Below are 27,929 nucleotides of genomic sequence, written 5' to 3'. Positions count from 1 at the left end.
AAAGTCTTGACTGACGTTTGAAATTTATTTTTCTAGAGTGGTCTTCCTTAAACAATTACCAATTCTTTCTCATCTAAACTTAAAAAATGATCATTTCCAAACTAAAAATTTATGTGTCAATCGGCTTACTGCAAATCAAACTTAATATTATGTTGTTTATTTATAATTATGATTTATCGCACAATATTTGATTTAGACATTCTCGTAAGCGATGGGAGCGATTCGTCCACAGTGAAAACCAACATCTAGTGTCCCCTGAGGCTCTAGACTTCCTGGACAAACTGTTGCGGTACGACCACTACGAGCGACTCACAGCTCGTGAGGCAATGGAACACCCTTACTTCTGTGAGTATAATCAAATAAGTAGAGCCAAGTTCTAACATGTCTTGTCAACTGTTGTGAAATAAAAAAATGTTGCTAACAGTGTGGAAATATTTTAATTTATTTGCAGACCATCGGTGTGTTAAGTAGCTGTAGACATTTTTCAATACTGTCTTGTTGATATCAGAGAGTGTCTGTCTCATTGTTTCAGAGATTTTTATAGATAATTGCTGGCAGGCTGTGTAGATATCAGGTGATATGCTAGCCTGGCGTGTGACAGAAAAAGGTTTGATTCTCAGTAAACCCACAAAAGTTTGGGGGATTTGGACTTCTTTCCTTCTAAACTTACAAAATGCTACGGTATAAACAAAAAATAAAAATTGTCTACTAAAATGCTTAGTTAAAACTACCAGTACTTTCAGCCAAAGGCAACAAGTTTGTAAATTTATAGGATTAACTCATTACGACAACAATTCTCAGGTAAAAAAAAGAAGAAAAACAGTGACTAAAATTTCTTGTAACCCAACTAAGTATCACCTGTAAGCTAAAGAGGTATGGTTGGTTCAATTTTTGTAATTGACTATCTACATCCTCCAGACCGATTTAACTTTTTATAATAGGTTTCCTCAATGATAAGTAATTTACTTTCAATAGAAACAATTGTGGATACTAATGAATGATTGACGGGATGGGAACATGACTCCGCGCTACCCGAGTCGACACCTCTCCCCCCCCTTAGACCATGCCCACAAAACGCAACAACCCCGCTACCCCAAGAGTGATAAAGACTTTTAATCATGATTAATAAAAAAGTCTGTTGATAAATTTTCTATTGTTCCCTAGTCTTCTCTTAAAGCTTTGTAATATTCAAATGCTTTGTGAAATAGGGGATTTAAATTGATTTTCTAAACTTATAAGCAGTTGACTATTCATACTGTTAACAAGTTTTGTAGAGATTTGTTAAAAATACGGCAACTAAATATTTAGGCTACTTTGTTTATCTTGTAGTCAATGCCAATTATTTCTATGAGATAACAGTAACTTATGATCTCTGATTGGATAATTTATGTATTTCTCAACAAAATTGAGATAGTTACAGTTTAAATGTACAGTTTTTAGGGTGTAACCTAAATTAAATTGTTATGTGATTTTCTCAGTTGAGTTTTAGAGCACACATTTTAATAATTATCAACAAATACAGTTTTTAAAGTATCATAAAATCTCAAATTTTGTTTGGAAAAATTACTGATAACATTTAAAAGAATAGGGTACGGTATATACCATAATATTATTAGACAAAAAAATACTCCCGCCGCAGCAAACCTGCATATTAAGCGAATTTCCATTTCTGTAGGTGGATTTTCAATTAAATCTATTTTCATCAAGTACCTACCTAGGTTTGCTGCTACAGGGAGTGCCATAAAGTGTGTTTCTTAATTTTTAGTAGTAAAATATTATTAGCTTGGTATAAAATAAATTAATTTGCCAAGTTTGATCAAATCCATTAATAACCAAACTACAACACAGTTTAACTTATCGTCCATAAGAATAACAAGGGAATTTAAATGTACAATTTTTTTTATTTTCTCCGTAGCCAATTAATAATGTAACTGTGAAAAACATTTCAATATACTAAATGATTTGTTTTTTAAGCTATTTAAAATGGTTTGAAAAGAATATGGAAAATGTTATGTTTTGAGGGTGCAAAATGAGAAAAAAAACTTTTACCCTATAAACCCCGTTCCCATGGTGCGACCGTGCCGGTTTTCTTGAGGATTTCTGAAATATGAAGAGAGAATTATGAAAAATGAAACATCAACCAGTGCAATTGTTTGTTTAATATAAACATTTTTAAGCAGAGAAGATAGAAAATAATAGAGATGAGATAATAGGCAAGCATGTTCCTTGAAAACCATTTTCCTCAGCTCGTGTGTATTGAAGGGAAAATCTACACATACTGTTAGAAAGATATTTTCCTGCAGTTGTGCAGTTTGCCTTTATAAATTAAAATAGACTCAAAAATAAGCACAACAAATTAATTTAAAATTAAAAAAATAACATGTAGCCTACCTTATGGGTTGCTATGCAGGTGATGAAATAACAACAATATATAAACAGAAAATAAAACAGAATGGAAGACATTCCAATCACATGTTTTATTTACAGCATGGGGTTAAAACAGAGAAGTCTGCACATTACATATTTTTGGTTGAGTTTTCGACTACTGGGCGCCTCTAGTATTTCAAAATCTATATAGATATATGAAAGTTTGAACAAAAAGTGTTTTCGCCCGCTAAGGAGATAAAAATCAAGTGCCGTGTCTAGGTCTTACAGAGCCACTTAGGGTGGTCTTACAGTGCCACTTAAGGTAATAGCTACTTCCCTAAAGGGAAATTCGCTATAACAAGTTATTGTTTTTAGTGGGTTTTAGTAAAATCAACTTAAGGAATTACAAAAATCAAATATTGCTAACTGAATCAGAAAATCTAGTGTTTGCCCCTTAATATATTAGAAATAAACTGAATCTAATATTTGAAAATTACCAATTAATTTTAAATTTAAGTACTTAATTTGTTAAGGATCGAAGATTGCAAGACTACTGTCATAGGCTATTATGGGCTATTTTTGAGCCAACAATAGTAATGAAAACAATGTACTACCGGTACAGAATTCAATTTTAAATCAGCAAAATAAATTGCTGCTGATGTCAAAATAAATTGTTGGCTGATCAATTGCTAACTTAAGTAGAAACAAAGACAGAGTCACAAAGTCGTCAAACTTGGAACTATTCTTTTTAGGGATGAATACTCAATCCTATCATAAAGGATATCAATGAAGATAAAATAAGTTTTTGTTTAAAAAAGTTGCTGTACCCGTGCTTTGCCACTGGAAGAAGATGCGGAAGGAAATTATGTGCCCCTTTAGCCATGTTGCATGGAATGAAATAATTACACTCCCATAATTTATTTTTGGATAAATACATCATTTTACACTTCTTGGTTGATCTTTTTTTTAATCAGGTGAAAGGTTTAAATTTCCTAGGCTACCTTACCTAGTACGGTGTATAAGTAGCACTGATGCACAGTTTAGAAATACTGTGAAAAACTATATGATTTAATTTGTAAACATACCCTTACTTTATCTTATTGTTCTACTTTTATTTAAGGTCAATAGATCAAAAGGAATCTGTCAACATACGTTCCATCATTCAAGTGGCAATAAAACCAATTGCTTTAAATACTGATGTTATAAAAAATAGCAAATTTACCCATTCTTTTAGTAAAGCCTTTCACGTGAAGCTAATTATACAACTTTCACAAAAAGCGAAATCCCACAATTTTTCACAAACTTATGTTGATGAATCCTACCCCTATTATTTATTAATAACACCAGCCAATCACAGAATATGCTAATGTCTAAAATTCTATTTTCTTCCTTACTCTTCATTACCGAGATAGTTGATGTGACGTAAAAAATATGCCATAGCTTACAATAAATCGTCCTATCAGTCCACATATTCAACCGTAATTACATCAACGCAATCTGTCGGTATTTCGGTTAAATTACACCAATTTTGATTTTAAAACTAGCTACAAATTTAAAATGGGGATACAATGTCTAGTTTTAGCAATAGTCAAAAGTTGCCACGCTCTCAATACAGTAGAGTGCCAATGTTCCGAACAAACTGGGACCGAACCTTGATCAGCAGCAATTTGGAATAGGACGGTTTCTGTAATGATTCACGGTTTTGCCACAATCGCGGGAGACGATGATGTCTCTGCGATTGCAGAAGATGTAAATTTCGCTGTGACTTCAGAAAATGTTCTCAATTTTGGTTGGTAGCTTTTCTAAATAGCAGAACTCTACTGTAAATAGTTGTGAAGTTTTCACTAACTTGCGCGAGTTTGTTGCAGTTCCGATAGTAAAGGAGCAGAGCCGTCTCAACATGGTGTCGTCATCCCCTACCCCCATCACTGGATCTGGCCCTGCCGGAGAGTAGCCAGTCAGGTAATTATATGCTCACATGAGCATTAAATCATTCCTCTTAGCTATGAACCACACATGTTATTGAAATGTAATGGTTTTAGTGCTTGCCTAGTAATAAGAAGTTTCTGGTACAATCCTGAGAAATGTCCAATCATTCTTAATGGTTCTCAATGAGACCCAGCTGTCCTTGATCATTAGGCTTCTTATAAACAAGCGTGGCCAACAAACCAGCTGGTCGGCATTTCAAAGAAAAGTAAAGTAAAGTAAAGCTGATCTTGCTCGGTAACAAAGCTGGCATTTTGTTCATTCAACGCTCATTGTTTACTTATCTTCGTCCCACGACCAATGAGTGGTTGGAAAAGAACATCACAAAGTGTTATTGAAATGTCTGAGATTTTTATGTTTGCTAATTTTTAGGAAGTTAACTGCATATGCAGAGAGATAGAACAGTGTTTAATAGGATTTGGAGTTAAAATTATATTCAATGAGGAATTTTATCAACGTAGTTTAATTATCATTATTATTACTGTAGTTAAAACAAATCCACTTTGCAATTATGAGCATACCCATTTTCATAGCTCATTATGCTATAATAGTAAGAAGAGGTTAAATTCATATATTTATTTTATAATAAAGGATTTAAATTCTTTACAGTTTGTTACTGTAAAGTTCTCAATTCTCTGAAATCACAGTATTTAACTGTATGTGTGTGTAAGGCTGAAGTTGCATATAACTATATCAAGTTATTAGGATGATAAGAAGGTAACAATGGGCCATAAATATCAGTAATGGATATTTTGATGTATGATCTAACTGTTGCTCGTAGAACTGAAATAGTCTGCTTTTATAAAACAACATACATCACTAAAGAAATAATCAATTGAATCACATCAGAAATAATATAAAATTTAAACAGCCCACTTTTGTTTTGTGAGGAAATAAATAAGCTTTGTTGGGATGCATTGCACGACGTCCAAGTGCCACGACGTCCAATAATATTTATTCAGTGCCACGACGTCCAAAACATAATTTTTGAGTTGTTGCACGACGTCCAAGTGCCACGACGTCCAAAAGTACAGTAACTGCCAAAAATATAGTCTTTCTACAAGCTTTGGACGTCGTGACACTTGGACGTCGTGAAACAACGCACTATAGAATTGTAAAAAAGTTACATTTGCGGGAGTGTTGCACGACGTCCAAAGTCGCTGCCAGTTGCACGACGTCCAAGTGCCACGACGTCCAATAAATATTTGACTGTTGCACGACGTCCAATATAGCTCAGCGCTGTTGCACGACGTCCAAGCTCCTTCATGATGACCGGTTACGATGACCGACTACTTGCCGAATAGTGTTCTCTCGTGTAAAATGCTTATGGAACGTTTATTAGTTATATATACATGGGTATATGTTCTTGTTCAGAAATATATATACTATGAATATTTGAACCATTAATTGAAACATCATAAAGTAAAAAAACATAAAAAGAAAAAAATAAACAAGGCAACAGTTGGAAAACTATAAGGTTTACATGGTTTGAAAAATGATGATTTTCTTAACAACCGATCAACTTCATTATGTTTGGAGTAAGCTTTTAAATATTTATTTTTTCAAGACTAGATGAATGTACATTGATCAACATGATCTTTGAAAACTATTTTTTATACCCTCATTTTAATTTTTACTAGTATAAAGAATAGAATGCCTTTTTTGAACTGTTTTTTAGGCTTCAATTAAATGTCTTTATGTAGCAAATATGTTTGTTAATAGTATTCACTTAACATTGACTTAATTTCATTTCAATAAATTTTGTGTTTGTGTTTTGCTACACCACTTATTAAATTGCAACCAATGAGAATCTATATAAATAAAATTGGTGTTTTGTCTGTACATTGCTCAGAATCATTCATTTGTAGGTTATTTTTACGTTTTATACATTAAAGAAGCCGAAACAAGTCTCATCTAAATTTCTGTCTGTCTGTCTTCCTGTCTTTCTATAACACTCAAGATGACATTTTACGCAATCTTCTCCAGGAAAACGAGAGTACCTATCAAGATCCAAGTCATTTTAATGTATTCACTGGATTGGCGATAGTGTCTTTAGCCATTAAAATATGGCCTCACTACTTAGTAAATAATATTACGGACTTTAAAAAATGCAGTTTTGTGCGATTTTTGTCAAGTTTTCGTCCAATTTTTATCACATAATGATCTATGAAATAACGAACAGCTGTTCGGATCAAGATTATTTTTTCTCGCTGTCACTGATATGTTTACAAATACCACAACCATTTCCGATCACGTTTTGAAGGCAAAGCCCATTTATCCAAGTGAGATTAAAATCGTTGTCTTACATAACGGATTTAATTAATCGCAAGTGGAATAATATAGTGAAACCGTAAATGAAATTTAATAACATCATCCAGGTTAGGAACCAGAGATTCTTTGTGTGTAAAATTGTTCTTGAGTTTTGATAACCTTGAATCAGTGTTGTATAGGGCTGGGAAACTTGAATTTATTAATGATCGTCGCCAATACCTTACTAACTCATTGACGGCGCTTCGATGGTGGTTGTGTAAAGTGTAAAGTAACAAATCACAACTGCAGTGGGTGATTGTAACAGAGGTTTACGGTTTATGGATGATGCTAAACTCGCTTTTCCAATGTGTCACTTTCTGTTCCTACTCACCGTATGATGCAATCGCTGGACCATACAGCCAATAGGCCCATAGCCCATCTCTTGGGTACTTACGCCTACCCAATTATTCATAACAACCTTTTCGACGACAATCCTTGTTACCGGTACTTTTCCCTAGAATACACGGCCTCCCTACTTAAGAAATAAAATTACAAACGTCCAAAAACCCAGCATTGCGTGATTTTTGTCACATTTCATTCTAATGTTAAAAGATATACCAATCATTGTTTAGAGAATAGGCCTGCGTAATCTATTAAATAACAAACAGTTGTTTTTATAAGGTTGTTTTTTTTTCAAACTGAATAAGTTTACATTAAAAGTTGTTTACGAATAAAGCAATTAATGGGAAATAATTTTGATTGCCGATAACTTTTCACGAGAAAATCCAAAACCAAGAAATCAATAACCTTGGGACTTGATTAACGCATTTAATTTGTCGGACGTAATTCTTAACTGTAAACGTTGGTTTTTGGTACTGGTTTTGTTTCCTTAGAACCGTTGGTAGCAGCAAGAATCATTTTTACGTACCAACACATCACTGTAATTTACAAATTAGTTATCGTTGGTGTTGCACCTTATTTATACAGTGGTATTACAGCCTTATTCAATTTAATTGATGCCTTAACTGTATAAGTTTTGCTTTTTCTGTCTGGATTCCAAAATGTTAGTTTATGCTAAGAAAATGATAACTCATTTAAGTAAAACATTTGTTTAGCAAACCATCATGAATTGTTTACGATTTACGTTGTTTATGTATCAATAGTTCGTGGCCTATTTTGGTAATTTTTATTATAGGTTAAATTACCATTACCAATCTAAATTGTCTATAGTACTTCATTTTATAAAGTAAGCCGTCATTTCGACAGCATTTCGGGTCATCTTCGGTCCAAGCAAATATAAATTGTTATGATAAAATTTGATGACATTGACAAAGATTTCAAATTCTAATTTTATATGTACTTTGTTATGCTTAAAACGTAGCAAATTCCCTAATTAAGTTCTGTATTTTTGTGTGTATGTCTGTTGGTAACGCATTTATGTCCTTATTTCTCAGTGTCACGAAAAGGACAAGAGCACCTTGATAATGAAAATGTCAACCCGAATAAAGTGTTAAATGGTAAGGTTGAGGTAGTACTTTAAATGCCTTTAACCATTGTGGGAAGTAACTTTCAACTATAGGCCTTAGGGCTATGCCTCATAGATTTGTTTTGGCTTGAAACTGTCAGATACTGTATTTGCGAAGGTTTATATATAATAGTTTTGCCAGCATATCTGAAAATATGCAAACCAACTGCTTTTCTTAATATAAGAAGGTTTCAACTGACTACTTTAAGATCCCCGTGCGTAGAACGGGCACACAGCTAGTATCATATAAATAAGTTGCACACAGGGTTCTTTTGTTTCCCCAACTCTAAAATACAACGCACATGAATTGAAAATGTTATAGGTTTAATAGTACTGTAGCGAATCGAATATCAATAAAGTTAACATATAACAATAAATTTACATATTCCTAGATTATAATTGAATGTGTTTACGAAGGAACACCACAACCTCAAAATTCAACATTACAGTATATTTACTCAAGATTTATTGTTTTCATATAGCACAGTTGACGTTGCCAACTAGCGTGGGAGCGGAAGTCCTGATAAAGGCTGGTTCTCGGAAAAGTAATAAAATAATAAAATTGTAGTTTGAATGAAACATTTTTTTTTATTTTGTACAGGATTCATGGGATCCTCAGCATCAAGTACAAACTGCAAAATGTGTGTCGAAGGTCTGATTAGACCTTCCGAGATTTAGACCTTCAGCAACTGATCCGTTTTTTACCTTCCTTTAATTTATTCTTTTTCATGTTGTGCTTCATGTAACATACATAGACTAGAGGGCCGCTCATGCCCTTGACAAATAAATTAACATTTTCGCACTAATACAAATCAATATCGTCATTAGACAAGAATTAAAACATAAAATTTATAAACAAAACCTACCACGGCATATTCTTGAACAAGTATGCCTACAAACCTACGATAAGCATGTTTGTTATTATTATACTTAACCTACAAATGCTATGACTTAGGGCATACGTGTTTTCCTACATAAAACATGCAAACTAATTGCGAGTGTGACGTGAACTTAGAAAAAGACTAGTAAGAATTTACAACTGTGAATTTCTCAGAATTGATTGACAGTTCAGATGAACCTATGGCCACAGACTACGGAAACCTACAGTATTATTGTATTAGTATACTGTATTTGTATTATTGTGTTACTAGCAGAGTACCCGTCCTTCGTACGGGGTTGACATATAAGTATAAATGCTTATTGCAGTTATGGAAGAGGACACGATTTAAAAAAAAAAAAAACTGGTCTCTTAATTTATACGGTATCCTATTGTGTAGCACACATCTACCATAGTCCTGATGTTCTTGCACCTAGACCATGGAAAAAGTAAAGTTCTCATTGTGTACCACAACTTTTTTTTGCTAGTTGGTTCAAATTAGCTGTGGTCATTAATGCAAACAAACAACATAATAGTGCTGCACCCTGTTTGGCAAGCCTTATAACTTTTTAATGCTGTTTAATATCATAGAACCAACTTGTACAGTTGAAACGGCTGACAAAATTCTTTAATTTTTTTAAATATGAATTCTCATAAGGTTAACTAGAGAAAGTCCAGAGCCAGAGACACCGGGGCGGAGACTGAAAGAATTTTTGAGGTAAGAATATGTTAATCGGGGATGTCATCTATCATCATACCAAATTTCAACCTTGTCGGTTTAGTATTTTTCGCGTTTGCTTGTCACAAACATCCATCCATCCATACATCCATGGTTTGCACTGTAAACAAAAAGCTATCACAATAGTTCCATACCGACAAATAGGAAAAATAGGAAAATATAAATAAATATGGAAAAAGGGTAATTTTCTAACATATTTTAGTGAAATTATATAATCAGGCAAATGGAAATTCAGTCTACAGATTTGCTGTGGCAGGGGGATTATATTACGGTTTACACAAAAATAAATCAAAACATAAACCTCATAACACTCAGGAAAAGGGCCTAGGTTGATAGGGCAATGATTATAGAATCTTAATTATTTCCTATATCCATGATGAATGATTTCTTTTAAAACGAATTATTCCCACTGTTTCACAGGAAACATTTTTAACCATTGTAGTAACATCATTATAGCTTAAAAAGTTGATAGTTTACATAATATTTAGCACATTTGACGGATAAAACTTTTTTGAATTCGTCATATTATAAGTGTATGAAAATTCATATATCTGTGTATCAATATCTACTTATCTCATTTCTGTTCAATGGAAGTTATACAATTAGGCCAGTCATATTAGGTAAAAATACCCCTCTACCTGGAAATAATTCCCTAAAAGGGGAAACTTTGCATATGTATAGTACTAGCACCCAGTAACAACATATCAAAAATCAACACTCGTGCATGCTGTGCTAGGGCTCCATCTTGGAAAATGGCGGCTGATTTTCACTTTTTTGACCATATTTCATTAACCGTTGGATGTACAAAAATATTGTTAATACAAAAGTTGAAGAGCTTAAAAAAATACATATTTTTACTATTTAAACTTTTGTCATATATCTAACGGTTATCGAGAAAACTTAAATTAATAATAATAAAACTTGAATTTTGTTTGAATTTCTGCAGATCAAGTCGAAAATTCAATTTATCACGATCTTTAATCTCCAAGATTTGGCATTTTAGCATACTTGTGAATAAAATAAAATACATTTATTAGTTACAAATTATATTTGAACATAATTATTTAGAAAAAAGTAAAACAGTTATTAATATTACATTTTGATTTATTCATCTTGTTCGACCATCTTGGATTCATCAATGTCCACCTCAGGCGAATTCTCGCATGACAATCCCTCACATTTACCACACATTTCTGAACAACGCAGACCTGCCCTTTTGCACTCGCAATAGTCAGAACACCTCTTACAATTGCAAGAAATGACGTGCATAATTCTCTCGGGTGCTGGTGGAAGAGTCGTTGGAATAGGTTGTAATGAATTGTCAACCAAACTCCAGCCCCACTGACACGGATCTAAATCATGTCCAAGCCATTTTTGAACTTGGTGATAAACACTTTGCATACACTGTCTCCCACAGTTCCTCAATTCCGCTCCCTTTCATTATATACCCAATTGACCCAAGGAATGAAAACAATCAATGAAATCCACCAAGCCTTAAAATCACAGAGCTTAATCTATCATTCTTATCAGCGGACAAAACTATTTCAGAGCACTTCATGTATAGTGGTTGATCAAGGGTTACTATACAAGATTGGCCTTGCTATTTGCTTTGCTCAGCTGCGAAACTCAATGCTGAATAAAAAGTTGTCTTCAGAGGGATTTTGGTTTATAAAAGGAATAGGTATTGTCTTTGTAATATCCTTACCAGATTGCGCCATTGCAGATTGCATGAATCCATTCCAGAACGCCTGTGGCGTTTCGTTATTGCCATAATCGGTAGCCCAAAGCAAATCAAGACATGTACCTTTATTAAGGTCATTTGAAGCTTCTTGTGAAACAGTCACAGGTACCAAAGTTATACTTTTCATTCCATTAACGAGTGGCTTGTAGCTTAGCAACGGTATTTGATTTGCTTTACTGTCAATCTTTGTTGAAATATCACGTGGGAAGGTTGATCGCATGGTGACTGCATTTGAAGGAGAAACACACTTTATACCTCCCAGGGAATGAAATGTTCCAAGTCCAGTTAAAGTGCGAATATTAAAATCCGCATTGTCAAATACGTATTGAATAAATGCTGATTCGTCAATAACTGGAGCTGAATGCACTGTGGCACAATTAAGGTACGTTGTTGCTTCAGCATATGAAGAACACAAGCCAATCGAATGGAAAAAATTGATTAAATTCCTTGACCAATATTTTCTGTAAAGGTAAACTGATGTAGCAACATGAATTGTGGCGTGAAATGACCGCTTCCTGCAAGTAGCCAATGATCGCATGATTTATTGTCACTTGTTTCCTAAGTAGACCTTTCGGACACTTTGCACTTTTTAGCATCGTTACGTTCTCGGTAAAACACTTTAGTGTCTCTGGGATTGCACTCTGGCCATCTTCTTCCAAGTTTGTGAAGGAGGAATACTCATTTAGGTTATAGAACCTGCCACGTATGTCATCTCTGATTATGGTCGCAGCAGCTTTAACAATACGTAATTTCTCATCTTCTAGATTGGACTCTATTTCTGAATGCCACTTTTCAATGAAATATTTGTCGGCAGTACTTCTGAAAGTAAAAATGCATGCTTATTTGGCAAAGTTGTGCACAGTAATTTACTTCCATAACGTTGCTTCAGAAGGTCTTTTACATGTTTATCCGAATACAAATGCTCCGTACTCGCAGAAATTTGTAACATAATATTTTTTAGTTCATCAAGAGTGTACTGGCACTCATCATTTTCATCTAGAACAGAAAAAAGCCCATCAAACACACTAGCACAAGATTCAATCTTGGGTCGACCTCTTTCGTTAGATTTAGTGACTGTCTTGATTGAGGTAAAACAATCTTTATGATAGCTCGCTTGAGCAGCTATTAAATCGCTTAAAGTGCATATTCGTCGTTTTACTTCATTCCCCCATTCGTCTTGGCGCTCATCACAGTACCTCTTGATATTTTCACACATACCATAAGTTGTTACTTTACATACCACCCGTCGTCTACTCTTTGGTAGCTTGGTGTTTGGCTGATCAGTCTCCTCCGCACAGAATATGCAATGTGTTTTAAGATCGAACGGAATGACATTACTTCGTAACGTAGCTGGACTAGAATCTCTCTCTGCAAGTTCCCGCTTCCGTGCCTTAATATTTTGCTTCGCAGTGTACTTCTTTTGGCAATTGACGTGCACTGTAATTTGCGTACTTGATGAAAACAGTGTATGAGTTCCGTCATTTCTTTCCTTACTAGCTTCAACTAGAGAGCTCAGTCCTCTTTTAACTTCAACAATTTCACCTTCTTGTAAACTTGATTTGCATATAACACAGCTTTTGCCCTCCATTAAATGCGTATGTAATAATAAATATGATATATTTAACTTTCCCCTAATATATTGTTGATGCAATGTAAACACAACACAACACCTCAAAATATTAAACTTTATTTTTATGATTGTCTACTACTAATTACTTATAATCAGCTGAGCAACACTATTCACCAGTGTACCTGATCCACCTGTACCTTGTCTCTCTCCATAGAGTAATATTTCCTGCAGTCAGAACATTGCCACACTCCGAACCAAACTTCTGACCATACATAGAAGCGTAGTAATCAGTGAATCTAAATATATAAAACTCAATGTCTTCAAAAATGTCAGAAAACCTAGGGGACAATTTTAGTGTTTAATTGCCAAAAATCAAACAAGGTGTTGTCATTATTAATTTATTATTGTTATTATTACCTTTTTCTCGATAACCGTTAGAGATATGACAACAGTTTAAATAGTAAAAATATGTATTTTTTTAAGCTCTTCAACTTTTGTATCAACAATATTTTTGTACATCCAACGGTTAGTGAAATATGGTCAAAAAAGTGAAAATCGGCCGCCATTTTCCAAGATGGCGGACGTAGCACAGCATGCACGAGTGTTGATTTTTGATATGTTGTTACTGGGTGCTAGTACTATACATATGTAAAGTTTCCCCTTTTAGGGAATTATTTCTACGTAATATCCTAATATGACTGGACTAAATTTCAATGATACCGGTACTTAAATGGGAAGTCTTACAGCTGTTATAAAACTGTGCATACATTTTATCTTACGAGTAAATTTACTACCAATTGATATAGTATGACAATTCTATTCTACTGCAGTACTTAGAATTCTACCACTACTCACATTAAACCAACCATATTTACTTTTGGGCTAGTGATTAATTTATTGTATTAATCATACAATATAGTGAATAGTGTAGGTAGTCATTTATTTATTTCGTTTCTATGACATAGCTCTATTTTGTAGAAATCAATTATGCAATCATAACAACAGAAATACTGCATCATTACATTTTACAGTGACATAGTATTTATTTTACATATAAAAAATTTAAGCTAATGCAATAATTAGTTCAATTAGAACCATTGAATATTGAATAATTTAAACATTAATCGAAGACGAAGCGGTTGACAACTTTCAAACAGTTGACTAGGAATAGTTGCCTTTAATAATTGCAATGCGAACTGTATGCACTGAGGTCGGCAAACAGTGTTAGTGTTCACAGTGTGCAGGCACTTTGGACGTCGTGGCACTTGGACGTCGTGCAACAGTCAAATATTGATTGGACGTCGTGGCACTTGGACGTCGTGCAACTGGCAGAGGCTTTGGACGTGGTGCAAATGATACGTCTTTACAATTATATAGTGCGCTGTTTCACGACGTCCAAGTGCCACGACGTCCAAAGCTTGTAGAAAGACTATATTTTTGGCAGTTACTGTACTTTTGGACGTCGTGACACTTGGACGTCGTGCAACAACTCAAAAATTATGTTTTGGACGTCGTGGCACTGGAAAAATATTATTGGACGTCGTGGCACTTGGACGTCATGCAACACTCCCCTTTGTTGCTGCTTGTCTGTAGGGTGTGTATTTGTCTTAATGTGTTCTAACTCTTGTTTGTGATTTGCAGGGATCGAATCAGTTTCAAAGGAGACCCCTGGTGGCATCAGTACTGTGCCTACATCTACTTTACACAGACATTTATTCCAATTGGACAGTGTTATTTTTGGCTTGACTGGCTCTAATATTTAAATTATTTAATTTGTTTGCTCCAAAAAAAACTCATTAAACATTAAATCTATAGTTTTATAATTTCTATATGAAATTGTTGTTAAGTCCTTGATCCTAAATTAATGCCATTCGCTGTGTAACTAAAATTTAGGTTTTTTTTAAACAACTGCTTGTTATAATCAGACACGTGATATATCGGTGCATTTTTTTTTAATATATTGAAAAAATTAAATTATTTCTTTGGTGATGCGATTTTGTCTTTTTCCTTTGAAACAGATGGTTTTCTTGTGGTTTAGTGAGTGAAGTGATTCAATCGGATCGCAGATGAACTTGTGTCTTAGACTTGAACAGCTTCGGACAAACTGTCGCTCGAGTCAATATTTACTGTTTCATAAACTATAATTTGTAATGTATGTGTAATTATCGTAATAAATATTTTATCGTTATGTTTTATGTATTCTGAAACGATTGTGCATTAGAAATAGAGGGGTTGCTCAACAATGGCTGAGTGAATACTGAAGACAAGTTTAACATTGAAATGTTGTTTATCATTCGACAGACAACTTGTATATAGACTAGGTAGCAACTTTTCTCACTGTTAAGTGCTGATTGTGTTGGTGCGTTGACATAGACAGTTGACAAGTTGTGTAATACTGCAAACAGGACGGTAAACACTCACTTATTTTGACCATTTTTTATAAAGCTGGGAGAGAAACATTCTCTTTATTGGCCTATTAGGAATTAAATAAATCCCTATTGTTGCATGTAGTAAATAAAATGAACAGTTTATCAATATTGTGATTTAATTTAATATATTTTAGTCTATATTTTATTGTTGAATGTTGATATTTCAAAGCATTGTATGAAATCTTGAACTATTTTTGAGCTTTACAACAAAGATGTTTTCTTCACGATTATTGATTATTCTAAACACTTATCAGTCCCTCCTTTTAGTTCATATCCTTCTTTTAAAACCTATCAGCTATACGTAGGTGTTTATCTATTGTTGCATTACCAACTTATTTCATATATATGGAAAAGTCAGCTTGTAAGATGAAGAAATTTTGAAAACTATCCATTTGTTATGTATGTTCTTTAAAAGGATTAAACTGCTTCAATATCAATAAAGTATATTAAAGAACTCAATAATTAACCAAGCTAACGACTTTCCAATTTTTTAATGGTTGATATCAATCAAAGTGTCTTTTGGCCAAAGACAGTATGATAATTTAATATAGAAATACCCCTGCCGTAACAAGCCTGCAGACTAAGCGAATTTCCATTTGCCTGATTTGATTTTCACTTCAATTTATTTTAATAACATTAGGTTTAGCGAGTACCAAGGTTTGCTTCTACAGGGAGGGTAATAAAGTATGTTTTTTTAACAAAACGTTAATAGCTTAGTATGAAAATAAATAAATTTTTCAACTTTGATCAAAATATATCCATACAGTACCAGACTACAAAAGATTATTTATTCTTCATAGCATGAGAATTTTAAATTTACAATTTTTTTAATTTTCTTTGTAACCAATAACCACAAAAAAACACTGCAATATACAAAATTATTTGCTTTTAAAGTTCTTTAAAATGATTCAAAGATAAATTGGGAAATTTTATGTTTTGAGAGTCTAAAATGAGAAAACTTAATTTTTTCCCCATAAAACCCCGTTCCCATGGTCCGATCATGCTGGTTCACGAATTCATTCAAGTTTATGTCGCCCGAGATCTTCAAGCGAAATTGATTTAAAATAGGACAAAAAATATCAAGTAATCACATTCACGGACATCTTATATATAAATAAATAATCTATTATATACATGTATAAACATTTAAACGAATAGTGTTTTTAGCCTCTAAGAGACATCAAAATGAAAAAGTATATTGGTCCCGGGTCTAGGTCTTACGGTGCAACCTACTTCCCTATCGGGAAAATTCGCTATAAACGTTTTACCATGTATCGTAAAGATTTTTGCTGGTCCTGTGAATGATTCTACCAAATGAGTTTTATACACCCAACCTCCATTCAAGACGACCCTCTTATCTCTTATTATGTTCAGAGTTGCACAAGAACGTGTTGGGAATCAAGGCTAATCATTGAATGCTGCTCTCAAATTTTGTCCTTATTGCTGAACCTTTGAATTACATGTTTGTAGGTGAGATTTCAATTTTCATCCATCAAGGTATTATTTTAATCAATTCTCACCTTAATTGGTTAAGCGAAACTAGCCAAAACATTTGCCAACACTGTAAAAAAAAAATCATCCTTGATTTTCTTTGGCGTGCAAATGTAGCCTACATTTGCTTTGTTATTACTGTATGTATTTCTATAAGTCATTCACTAATTTGAGGTGAGAGCTGCCCTATAGTTGCAGCTATATAAAATACTGAACTCAAATGTTCCTTTGTTGATGTGGAAATATGACATTATCTGGTAATGAGTTGATTGAATAAAACTCATTTTAAGGGTTATTAATGTAATAATATAGTAAACCTTCTTTGAAAGGATCTTGTTTGTTGTATCGAGAGAAACAAAAATCAGTTGCTACAATAAAATTAATTGTTTACAGTTTAGAATTACTTGCTGAAGAAAATAACTGTGTTTTATAAGTAATAATATGAAGTATATTATAAAGACATTTATTGGTTGTTTATTGGGGTGAAAATAAAGCTTTAAAATAGTGAATATGTTGAAAATATTTTTAAATTCTTATGGCAAGGGATACAGTTGCAGTATTATCGATTACCAATTATTTAAAAATCATTGCTAGAATGGTGTTTTGAAGTTGAATTTTTTCAAATTTTATTTGTTATCTTTCCTTTCAACAAAATGTATGTTTGCAGTGTGTACTGTGTAAGATAATTCGATAGTCCTGTACAGCCAAGGGTTTAATGTTGTTTGCATATGAATTTTCATACTCAAGAAAAACACTAGTAGTGTGATGTATTTACTTTGTAATGTAAGTAGGCTATTTATGTAATTCAATGACATAATAACCACTAGATTAATGTGGGGCGTCAAATGATGTATAAAGAATAATTTTTCATACACATTTTGTTATGACGTTTTACTTACTTGCCAGTTTATTTGAATTTGTTTACGCGGATAAATATGAAACAAATCTGTAATGTTACGTTAAATATTCAAATTGTTTAATATGATACTGTGAAGTAGTATTTGTGGTTATTTTTGTTCTACTTTGATATTGGCTTAGCTGTAAATAAACTAGGAAACTAATTATTGGATGTGTTTTTTGTAATCCCTCTTTGTGTAAACCTTGGGCATCAATCTGTTTCTTGCTTACTACCTCGCAGGGGCAGGCCAAAGCCACTAAGCACTTAATTCGAATTTGTCAATCTTTTACACACAACAATAAGCTTTTTTAATAAGAGACCTCAAATATACAAGCACCTGGTAAATGCCTACAATCTACTAAGCAGTTGCAGTTACTAGGCAGTTCAAGAATTGCCCTTAACTCAGAGAGCTCCTCAGGCAAAGAGCAGGTGATCAGCTGTTTCCTCTGACCTGCCACATTTCCTACTTAGTGGTGCATCATCATACAAACTCATACATTGTAGATGTTTTCAGAACCGCCCATGTAATGTAAGGTTAACAACCTACATGATTAGCTGTAAATCCGGCATCGTCGGGGTTATAAGACATTGATGTCACGCACACAATAAATAGACACAAAACAAACATTTAATTAACATTAATAGGCCTATCACATGACACGGGACTGCCAATTGTAGTTGGTGTAGAACCTTAAATGGCTTGCCAAAGGATAATTTTTTGGACATCAATACTTGGTGATGTTCCACTTGAACAATTTTAGAATGACCCTTGGTAATTCCTGTGGTTTTCTGCAATTTTTTGCATCCTAGGCGGAGTGCTATCTTCCTCGATACCACCTTAAGGCCTGGGGCTGCCGCACGATTGAGCGAGGTGGGAGCGAAGACTTTGTTTCACCGCACATTGAAGCGATGCGGGACAGAGGTTTCCTTTGGTCCTACATTGTCGAGAGTAGAGGGAGAATTTTAGGACCTTGAATCAGCGAGTTTAACAATATAGTTTTACTCTATTCGCTATCCAAAAAAGTAAACAAAAGTTTTTGAAAAAAGTTTAACCATGAAGGGTATGTTTTAGACCGGTCTTTTAGAGAATATTTTTGTGTGAACAAACAACAGTTTGATAATATCCATAAGATGATTGCATTATCCACTAGATGTGACATTAGTGGAAAGGAATGTAACGCCCAACATCCTATAGCTTACCAAGAAAAGCCATCTGAATCAAATGCTCCATCAATTATGAATATGAATGCTTCATCAATTATTTAAGATGGGGACGCCACTATGTGCGTATTTTAACCCAAATATGAGTGTAGGATGAGTGGCGCGATCATGTAGTCTTGTTAGTGACAAAGGCCGACATTAGACATAATCCTTAGACACAGCTGTTAATTAATAGCCCACACAGCTATTGGCAACTACCACATTCTTATTTTTTGCCTTGGTATTAACGAATTGGTCTAATTATGATAGTACGGTACTGCGGATAGTCGTAGTACTCACTAATGCGGACGTTAATCCACACCAGGGATTATCGCATCCACAGTGCATCTCTATAAATATCCACAATTTGTGACCTAGTAGTGGCTGGATTACAGGACACCGCCGTCCCAGTCTATATCTATATTACTATATCTTTCACTCACAAAACCCTAGAAAACCAACGCAGGCCCGATCGAGGTACAGGAAAACTGTATTCCAACTACAACGCTACAGAGGCTGCAGCTGTGCTGTGCGCAGCCTCTGCTCAATGTGCGGTGCTCCATTTAAACACAAGTATTACAGAATCAGATTGAGAAAATTTTGATTGGTCGGGTTCAACCAGAACTGTTGGTTCAACTGATTACATTACCAAGAAAACGTAGAAAACTACCAATAAAAAGGATATGGTATTTAGTGTCCACATCTTTGCTTATGAATCTTGTTATAGATGTTAATAGTTCTGAGACAAACTTATAAGTTATTGATGAAATAGTTGTATTTTATCTATGAACATTACCGGTATTTTAATTTATAGCTTTATTAAAAACTATGAAACCTAATTTCTCTACTCAACTGGCTTTCACTGCTATGAAAAAAGCAATCCTAGTTTATATGACTATATGAGAAACAATTTTTTTCTTAGGGCACCATACAAGTGAACCAAATGTCATGGCAGGTCAGACTACAGATACATACAGCCAGTTCAATAGACTAGGCTATAACCCCCATTTTCAGCCACCAGTCGCCTGCGTGCCTCGGTCAATGACTCTGATTGTGCGGTCCGGTCCCCAGTATTAAACAAAAGTATTACAGAATCAGCCGCACCTAGCCTCGCTCTAATGTGCGGCGGGCCTAATCCTATTTGATCTATTTATAAGTGGCCTAAGTGATCTATTTATTACTTCAACTGCAAGATACTTCACCTAATTCTGCAGCGCAATTTCCGTGTCTTGCATTGTTAGCTTATAACATTTGCATCATTCAAATAAAATTTATGATAGATTTCCGTCATGCTAAACAAATTATTTCGATACCTGTGGTAATTGAAATAAAACCTTTTCTTTATAATGTTACTTGATACTGAAAATTGCTCAACATTTACAGTAAATCGTCATTGGTCAGTGATTAGTCTCATTCGGGAGTCTCGCATAAAGGGCTCGCCACAATGTTGGCTGGTAATGCTTAAAAAATAATTACTCTACAGTGACCTAACAAACCAAACTCTTGTTATCATAGATTTGTCTTTAAAAAAATCTTTACCATACTAACAGCAAAAGAAGATTAATTTTATTTGTTTGTTTATACATCATTATGGCAAGTCTGTGCCCTATGCAGCAATGGTCAGTTCAGTGCTTGTCCCATTGATCAAGACGTCTAGGCCTATTGCCTAGTTTCCACTCTCTTACTCTACTCCATGTAAAACTCTCAGAATAGTTCAGCTAAATACTAATTTCCAAAGGTATGGAATTGAATTCACGTCAAAACCATGCGATTAAACCCTAAGGCTTAAACTTACTAAAGGGTGTTTGAGGAGCAAACAAACATTTTCCATAACAATACATAGTATACTTTATAACAAAAGACATGACTATAATAACAAGGGTAGAATATAAAACTAACTAAAACACAATTCACAAATTAGATTAATCCAAATCCACTCTTGAAAAATAATCACAAATGATTGTAGATGAATTTTACAAGTAAATTTAGTCTCAATCTGTCTACTCAATTGCAAATTTTACAAAAAAGAATGAACATAAAATCTGTTAGATCCTAAAACCTTAAGTCCTACTCATGAGGAATGTAGTACAATAGGAGTAAAAATAGTAAATACATATACAAACAAATAATATATAAAAGTAACAAATTCATCTGAAAGAGTTGCACAATTTAAAGACTTGAAAAACTATGAAACGCTAGGTAAGTGCATCTATGAACAAATAATATTTTTAAGTTATATATTTGGAACAGTCTTTATACTATTTGAGCCTCAATAATACTATAACAGTACAGTAACCCCGTTTCCATAAACCTCGTACAGTTTTCTTTGGTGAATCCTCCTCACAGTTTGGCCTCAGCTGATATTAGGGTTTTAAGTTTTTGTGTCAACATAATGTTCCCTTTTATCTTCAGTTTTCCCTTCATGAAGGCAGACTGGGGATTGAGCTTCCCAAGAGCCTGTTGGAAAAGAAAATATTTAAGACACATCTATATACTTAACAAGGGTCTCTTCTGTAGCACCCATTTCTCACCTGGTCTAAGTTATTTTCACAATTGAGGTGTCATCATTTTAAATCAGCGGATTTTAAATAAAAGCTCACAAAACAACTCTGACATTTTGAACAAATATACGTTCTTCAGAGGTATGTTGGAGAGGTTTTGTACTTTTATTGTGTAACTAATTAGCCCCTGGACTCAGGCAAGCAAGCTGAACTCCATTCTTTCTAAAACAATCTATAAATAAAATATTTTCTATTAGTGTTCCAAGGTTATGGATTGGTAAATACCAGAAAAAATAAGAAATAACTATATTTAACAAAATATCCAGAAAAATTAATAAAAATTTAACACAGGAAAAAGATAGTTAAAGTTCTTTTCTAGATTAGACTAATTCGACAAACATAACCGAACCAGTTAACATCCTTTTGTATTTCAATAATTCAAAATTACTTTTTCCGCTCGTAAAAAAAATTTAAAAAAATCAACAGGCAAAAAGTCATTCAGTTGGTGCATTTCTAATTAAAATATTATCTCTCTACCGGTAAACTGTGATAGTAAAAGATGCAATTACCATGTCCACCATATCAGCATCATCAATAGTGAGAGTTGTATCAGCCTTAGTCCCAGCCTCAGGCTCTCCCTTGTACACCGAACCCTTCTTGAGATCCAGAGCTGAAAGGAAAAAAACTCGATGAAACACCTCAAGAAATAAAATTTTCCTTCGATTCACACATAATAATATATACAGCATGCAGACCAAAATTGGCGTTTGAAAAATATATTTAGTAACTTGTTAAGAAATAAGTTGAGTAACAGGTTAACAATGTTGTGAGGAGTATCATCCATGTTGGTTAACATGGAGTAAAACTCCAACTATTCGGATCAATTGAGATCTGATTCGGATAGTAAAAGATCCTGATAAATGTTTTCATTAAAAATAGTATATAAAACAGAGGTGCTACACATGATTCATCACCCGCTGATCAATATGGCATCACTATAGACTGTCACATCATTCATTCAACATCTCATTTTAGCCATAAAATACACACACTAGTAAGTTGGCATCTTATAAATCTTATCTAATACGCATGACTGTCTCAAAGAAACAACTGAATGGCTTACTCCACTGCCCCTCGACTTTTCCTCCCTTCGTGATGTTCCAAAGGAACACTCCCTTGACTGACTTGGCCTTCTCTACGTCAGCGTTGATGCGTTCCTGCATTCCAGCAAACACTTCCTGACTCTTGAGTTGTGTCGCTGCAGTCAGGTGACGTGAGACCACGGGACACTGTCTGGTCAGGTCCATGTAGGCTCCTGGACAACAGTTCAGCTTCAATATACGACAAGCGATAATTATCACTAGCCTAACAACATAGGACCAAGGGAGTTTCTTTGGAAATAAGACCCATTCTGCAAACATTGAAACATTGAAATTGTTTCACAACAATATTGAATCGACAGTTTGGTAATGCTTAAAAGACCCACATAGCCATCATACGTTTCATTTTATACATGGAATATAGACACAGGAAACGAATAACGATTGAATCCCACTTATGAACAGTTGATCAAACCTTTCATAGTGTGTGTATTAAAGTTATTCTCTCGTTTAGTTAAACAAAAAATGATGTTTTATGGACACATTAAAAGATGCTTTAGTTTATAAAGCTTTAGTTCATTTAGCTTATGTGAGATTAGAAAAATACCCCCGCCGCAGCAAACCTGCAGACTTAGCGAATTTCCATCTGCCTGATTGGATTTAAACTAAAATGTCTCCTTAAAAATATCACATTTATTCCCTATTTAAACAGAATTAGTTTAATGAGTACTTAGGTTTGCTGCAACAGGGAGGGTAAAAAAGTTTTTTTAATGTAAAATATTAAAAGCTACTGTGTTTTAGTAAGAAATTAATGTATTTTCCAAATTTGATCAAAATATGTTCATAAACAAGCAAACTACAACAGTTGACTTATTCTCCATAAGAATAACATGGGAATTTTAAAATTAAAATTTTTTTCATTTTCTCCGTAACAATTAGGCGCATAATAACGCTTCAATATACTAAATTATTTGTTTTTTTAATCTCTACAAAATGGTTTAAAAAGAAATTGTGAAATTTTGTGTTTTTAGGGTCAAAAATGAGAAAAACCTATTTTTACCCCATAAAATCCCCCATAAACCCCCGTTCCCATAGTCCGATCATGCTGCCTGATCATGCAAACTCATTCAAGTTTATCCCGCCTTGCACCTTCAAACCAAATTTTATCAAAATCGGACAAAAATTACTCAAGTTATCGTGCGGATGGACACATATATATATATATATAAACATATATAAAAATTTTAACGAATCGTGTTTTTGGCCTCTGGGGACATCAAAATGAAAAAGTAAATCGGTCCCGGGCTTAGGTCTTACCGTGAGACCTACGGTAACAGCTACTTCCCTATAGGGAAATTCGCTAAAACATGAAGATCTATTCAATAAACTGTCAAAAAAGGCATGGACTGTGCCCTTTACAAGATTTGATTCCATTCTAAAACAATGGTTGAAGGAAAATGTTTTATTCCATAGACAATTTATCTGGCCTTTGATATTAGTTATCTCTGTTCTTATATAATTGATGTTAGGCCTATTATTTTTAAAGTTGTTATTGTTGTTCATTTATGTAAATAGTTTATTTATTTTAGAGTTTTATAGTAAACAATTAATAATTATATCTTAAGGCTTGATTGCTAATCACTTGGTACAAACTCGCTGTTTCTTTAACACGAAATTAATGGTTTGTTAGACTTAAGAAAACATTGAAGATGTCTGTTGTAATACTTGTATTGCTACTTAATGATAAATAAAGATCTGAAATCAAATTGTTTTTTTATTTTGGCTTGGTTGAACAGTTGGTCTGTAGAAATGAAAATTGTATTTTACAAAATTATACACCTCCATAGCTTGATTGAACAAAGTATTTTTTAAACATTTTAAAGTAACTACAGTTTTAACATGGAAATATGATATCTCCTCGTGATATTTCAATGCAACAACAATCAAATGTTTCTAATAAAATTATAGTTCCACGGTGACAGAACTTTCACAGTTAACTTATTTCACACAGTCCATTGCATTAGTTTTATTTTTTAATTTCGTTGAATTAAAATGTCTCTACCTCATTGAAGCCAGATATCTAATTCACCCTACCCTAAGTAAAAAAAGATAGTTTGAGAAAAGTTTAAAGAAAATTTACGTCCTTAAGGGTACACAACAACGTTGAAAACAATTTTAGTCTCACCAGCAATAACGGTGTTCTTTGATTCCATGACGGATGTTTCAAAATGGATCCTGTTTCCTTCTCTCCACATATCTACCTTCAGGGTTTCTCCGGGAAAAACGGGTTTCACAAAACGGGCCTGCCAACACAACACAATTCATCAGCAATATTGCAAAACTAGCCACACAAATGTGTTAGGGCATTGATCTTCTATGTTGGTTTAACAAGTAAATGCACTGTCAACATGACAGTCCATGTTAGTCTGATTCTATTGTTGAAAATGCTAACATATGCGGCTGTCAGCAGTGTGAACCTTTAGTGTAGTAGTAAATATATATGGAAAACTTGTACATTATCAATAGTTGGATTTGTTACACACTTGCATTTGTGACTCAAAACTCTTCTAACCTATTAGTTTTTACAAACACAATTTCCCCCCTGACAAACCCAAGTTTTACAAATACAAGCTAAACATGTTATTTACTTCACAAATTCACAAAAAAACACAAATACTCACACTACAAACTTTATTAAGATTTAACTCTTCAGATATCAATTTAATAATTAGGTTGACGTGAGTCTTCAACCAAAACAGATAAGTTGCGTCATATGATTCACCTTATCACAACACAGTAAACAAGGAAAGAAAGAGAATGCTTATAGTACCTTGTGTGTGACTTACGAACAGTTGGAGATGAATTTGTTAAAAATGCACAATTTGTATACGACATTATCTAAACCATTGTTAGCATTCCACTTACTGATTATAGCTGCCTTAATTAAACACAGCTGAAACTGTGTTAACACAACTTTAACTGTTAAATATTTCAACTGTGCCAACTCATTACAATATTAGAATGAATAACTCATTACATTGTCTTTGAAAATATTAGTATGAAATATGATACTGAATAAATCTTTCTAAATAATAAGATGAAGATAAGATTTATGGATTAATAAGTAGAATAAAAAAGACAAACAATAATATAAACAGTATTTATAAAATTATTAAAATGTTAAAAGATTAAGACAACAACATACACTGCAATAATCCAACTTTAGTTATTTGTTTATTATCTAGGCACCAATTGCACTGCTTTACCTCAATACTTTCGACCCAAGGTGTTAGAATAATTTTCCTTAAGAACTTTGCATAAAACAAAAATCTGTAATTAGCTAAAGGATTATGTAGAGCCTCTAATTTTCTTACCCTCCTTACAATAATAGCTAATTATGAGAAGTATTATGTGCAGCTTTAAAACATTTTACGCCACACTATACATTATTTTGACGAAATTCCCACGCAAGGATTTAGTCCAGAACAGCTGTTTGCTGCCAGCTTATTCAAATGGGGTTTCATTGTGTACTACTGTTCTGAAATGAGTTTTACCGGACACCAATCAGCTGATTATACTGTATTTATGTGGCAATAAGTGGTTATAAACAAAAACATAACCTCTCTAGTGATTTTTAGTCCTTTAGTTGATGGAAATATATAAGGATTTGTACAGATTTAGTAGTATGGCGTAAACTATCGTACGTAACTCGTCCAAAATGTATATACCGGACTCGTATGGTAATCCCGTACTCGACTTCGCTCGCACGGGAACAACCACACTTGTCCGGTAAACACTTATTTTCAGGACTAGTAACGTAATATACTATTACTAAACATAGTTTCCCATTACAACTAGAGCAAGGACTCAATTTCAGGTGCAATACAATACAATTGTGATCAGTCATCTCTTTTCAACAGAAGGGTGTTGTATGCATCCACCTATTATTTAAGTAAAATGTCTAAAAGAAAAATCAGCCTACTCTTGTTATATTGTTTATCTTCTTAATTTTGTTCAAGTAGAGTAAAATGCTTAAACTGGGAAGGCTGAAATTGAGATGGACTGACCAAGTATTGAAAGACATCAGGACAATGGGTGCAAATGTCAACTTGGCAGAAGACAGAGAAGGGTGGAAGAGGCTGGTACATGAGGCGAAGAATGAACTGAGATTTGTGGAGCCACGGCAGTAAGTAAGTAAGTATAGTAAAATGCACATAATTTGTTTGACCCAATTCTTTAACTTTTTTCTGCCCACCTTAACATGCTAGGTTTCCAGGCTATAGCCCAAAAATGTTTCACACATTACTTCAGGTTAGACCTAGGGGTACGCGGCATAATCACATGGATAAAATCCATTGGCGACTTGCAGGATTTTAATGCGGGACCTTGGGGACCGAGGTCGTTCCAGATTCTTTATATCTTACTAGCTACTAAATAAACTAAGCTACTAGAACTAGATAAACAAAGCTTTACTAACATTAGTGAAAATGGTCTACAAGGGAGGAGGGTCGAGGGATGCATAAGAAAGCTTTTCTAGTACTTACCATTGGCAAAAATGTTCAACAACAGGGAAAGGAAAGATAGATCAAAAAAGTTTCATATGCCCCAATTTGTATAAGATCAAGAACTACTTACAAATGAAAAATATTGAAACTGTAAATCTACAAAACCACTACACGACACACACTCACCTTGAAGGCTTTGCAGTAGGCTGGGTTGTTGTCTCCGTAGGTTTTCAACACAAGTCGCAACGAGTAGCCGAGCGAACACAAGCCATGAAGGATCGGCCGCGGGAAACCCGACACAGAGGCGAAGCTCGGGTCAATGTGTAAAGGGTTGAGGTCACCTGACAACCGGTACAAGGCAGCCTGACAACAGAGGAAACTCACTTACTGGACAAGTATTGGATTATGCGGATCAGAATATAAAGATTAACATACCTTGTCCGTCTTCAGTCTTTTTGGATAATATTTCAGGTCAAGTGAGCCATTATCAAAAACGACATCAAGTTGAGAGTTTGTATCCAAATGTCTTTGACAAAACACACAATATTGACACTAAAAAACCTAATCAAATCGAAGATAAAAACTTAAAAAAGGGTATATTAACCTTCATATATTCCAGTTAACCAGTCTTGATGACAGGAATGTTTGGGTTATGTAAGCAAGATATTTTAGGAAGAGATCCTAAAAAATTTTTTTTATGGCAATTGTAACAGCCATTTGTAACAAATGTTGTATTTCTTAGAAATGAGT

At 34.0% G+C, this 27,929-nt stretch overlaps 2 protein-coding genes across 3 annotated transcripts in view; one reads left to right on the top strand and one right to left on the bottom strand.

Moving 5' to 3' along the window:
* The window catches only part of LOC128996232 (casein kinase II subunit alpha), a 30,854-nt gene extending 12,815 nt beyond the window's left edge, over nt 1-18,039 (top strand). For both annotated transcript variants that reach the window (XM_054421389.1, XM_054421390.1), the window contains exons 7-9: nt 197-345; nt 4,236-4,329; nt 14,697-18,039. In XM_054421389.1, coding sequence (XP_054277364.1) covers nt 197-345; nt 4,236-4,321 — 235 coding nt within the window. In that variant the 3' untranslated portion in view covers nt 4,322-4,329; nt 14,697-18,039. The remainder of the gene's footprint in view (nt 1-196; nt 346-4,235; nt 4,330-14,696) is intronic.
* Nucleotides 18,040-20,896: 2,857 nt separating this feature from the next.
* The window catches only part of LOC128996543 (peroxisomal multifunctional enzyme type 2), a 37,540-nt gene continuing 30,507 nt past the window's right edge, over nt 20,897-27,929 (bottom strand). Inside the window, exons 14-18 of the mRNA XM_054421933.1 lie at nt 27,366-27,542; nt 24,860-24,977; nt 22,698-22,889; nt 22,144-22,244; nt 20,897-21,530 (exon numbers count right to left, since the gene is read on the bottom strand). Of these exons, the coding sequence (XP_054277908.1) occupies nt 21,414-21,530; nt 22,144-22,244; nt 22,698-22,889; nt 24,860-24,977; nt 27,366-27,542 (705 nt within the window). The 3' untranslated portion in view covers nt 20,897-21,413. The remainder of the gene's footprint in view (nt 21,531-22,143; nt 22,245-22,697; nt 22,890-24,859; nt 24,978-27,365; nt 27,543-27,929) is intronic.

The sequence above is a fragment of the Macrosteles quadrilineatus genome, unplaced genomic scaffold, assembly GCF_028750875.1.
Source record: "Macrosteles quadrilineatus isolate MER2022 unplaced genomic scaffold, UCM_ALF_1.0 Scaffold_6__1_contigs__length_79288215, whole genome shotgun sequence".
NCBI classification, from domain to species: Eukaryota; Metazoa; Arthropoda; class Insecta; order Hemiptera; family Cicadellidae; genus Macrosteles; species Macrosteles quadrilineatus.
This window is presented reverse-complemented; position numbering and strand designations above follow the sequence as displayed.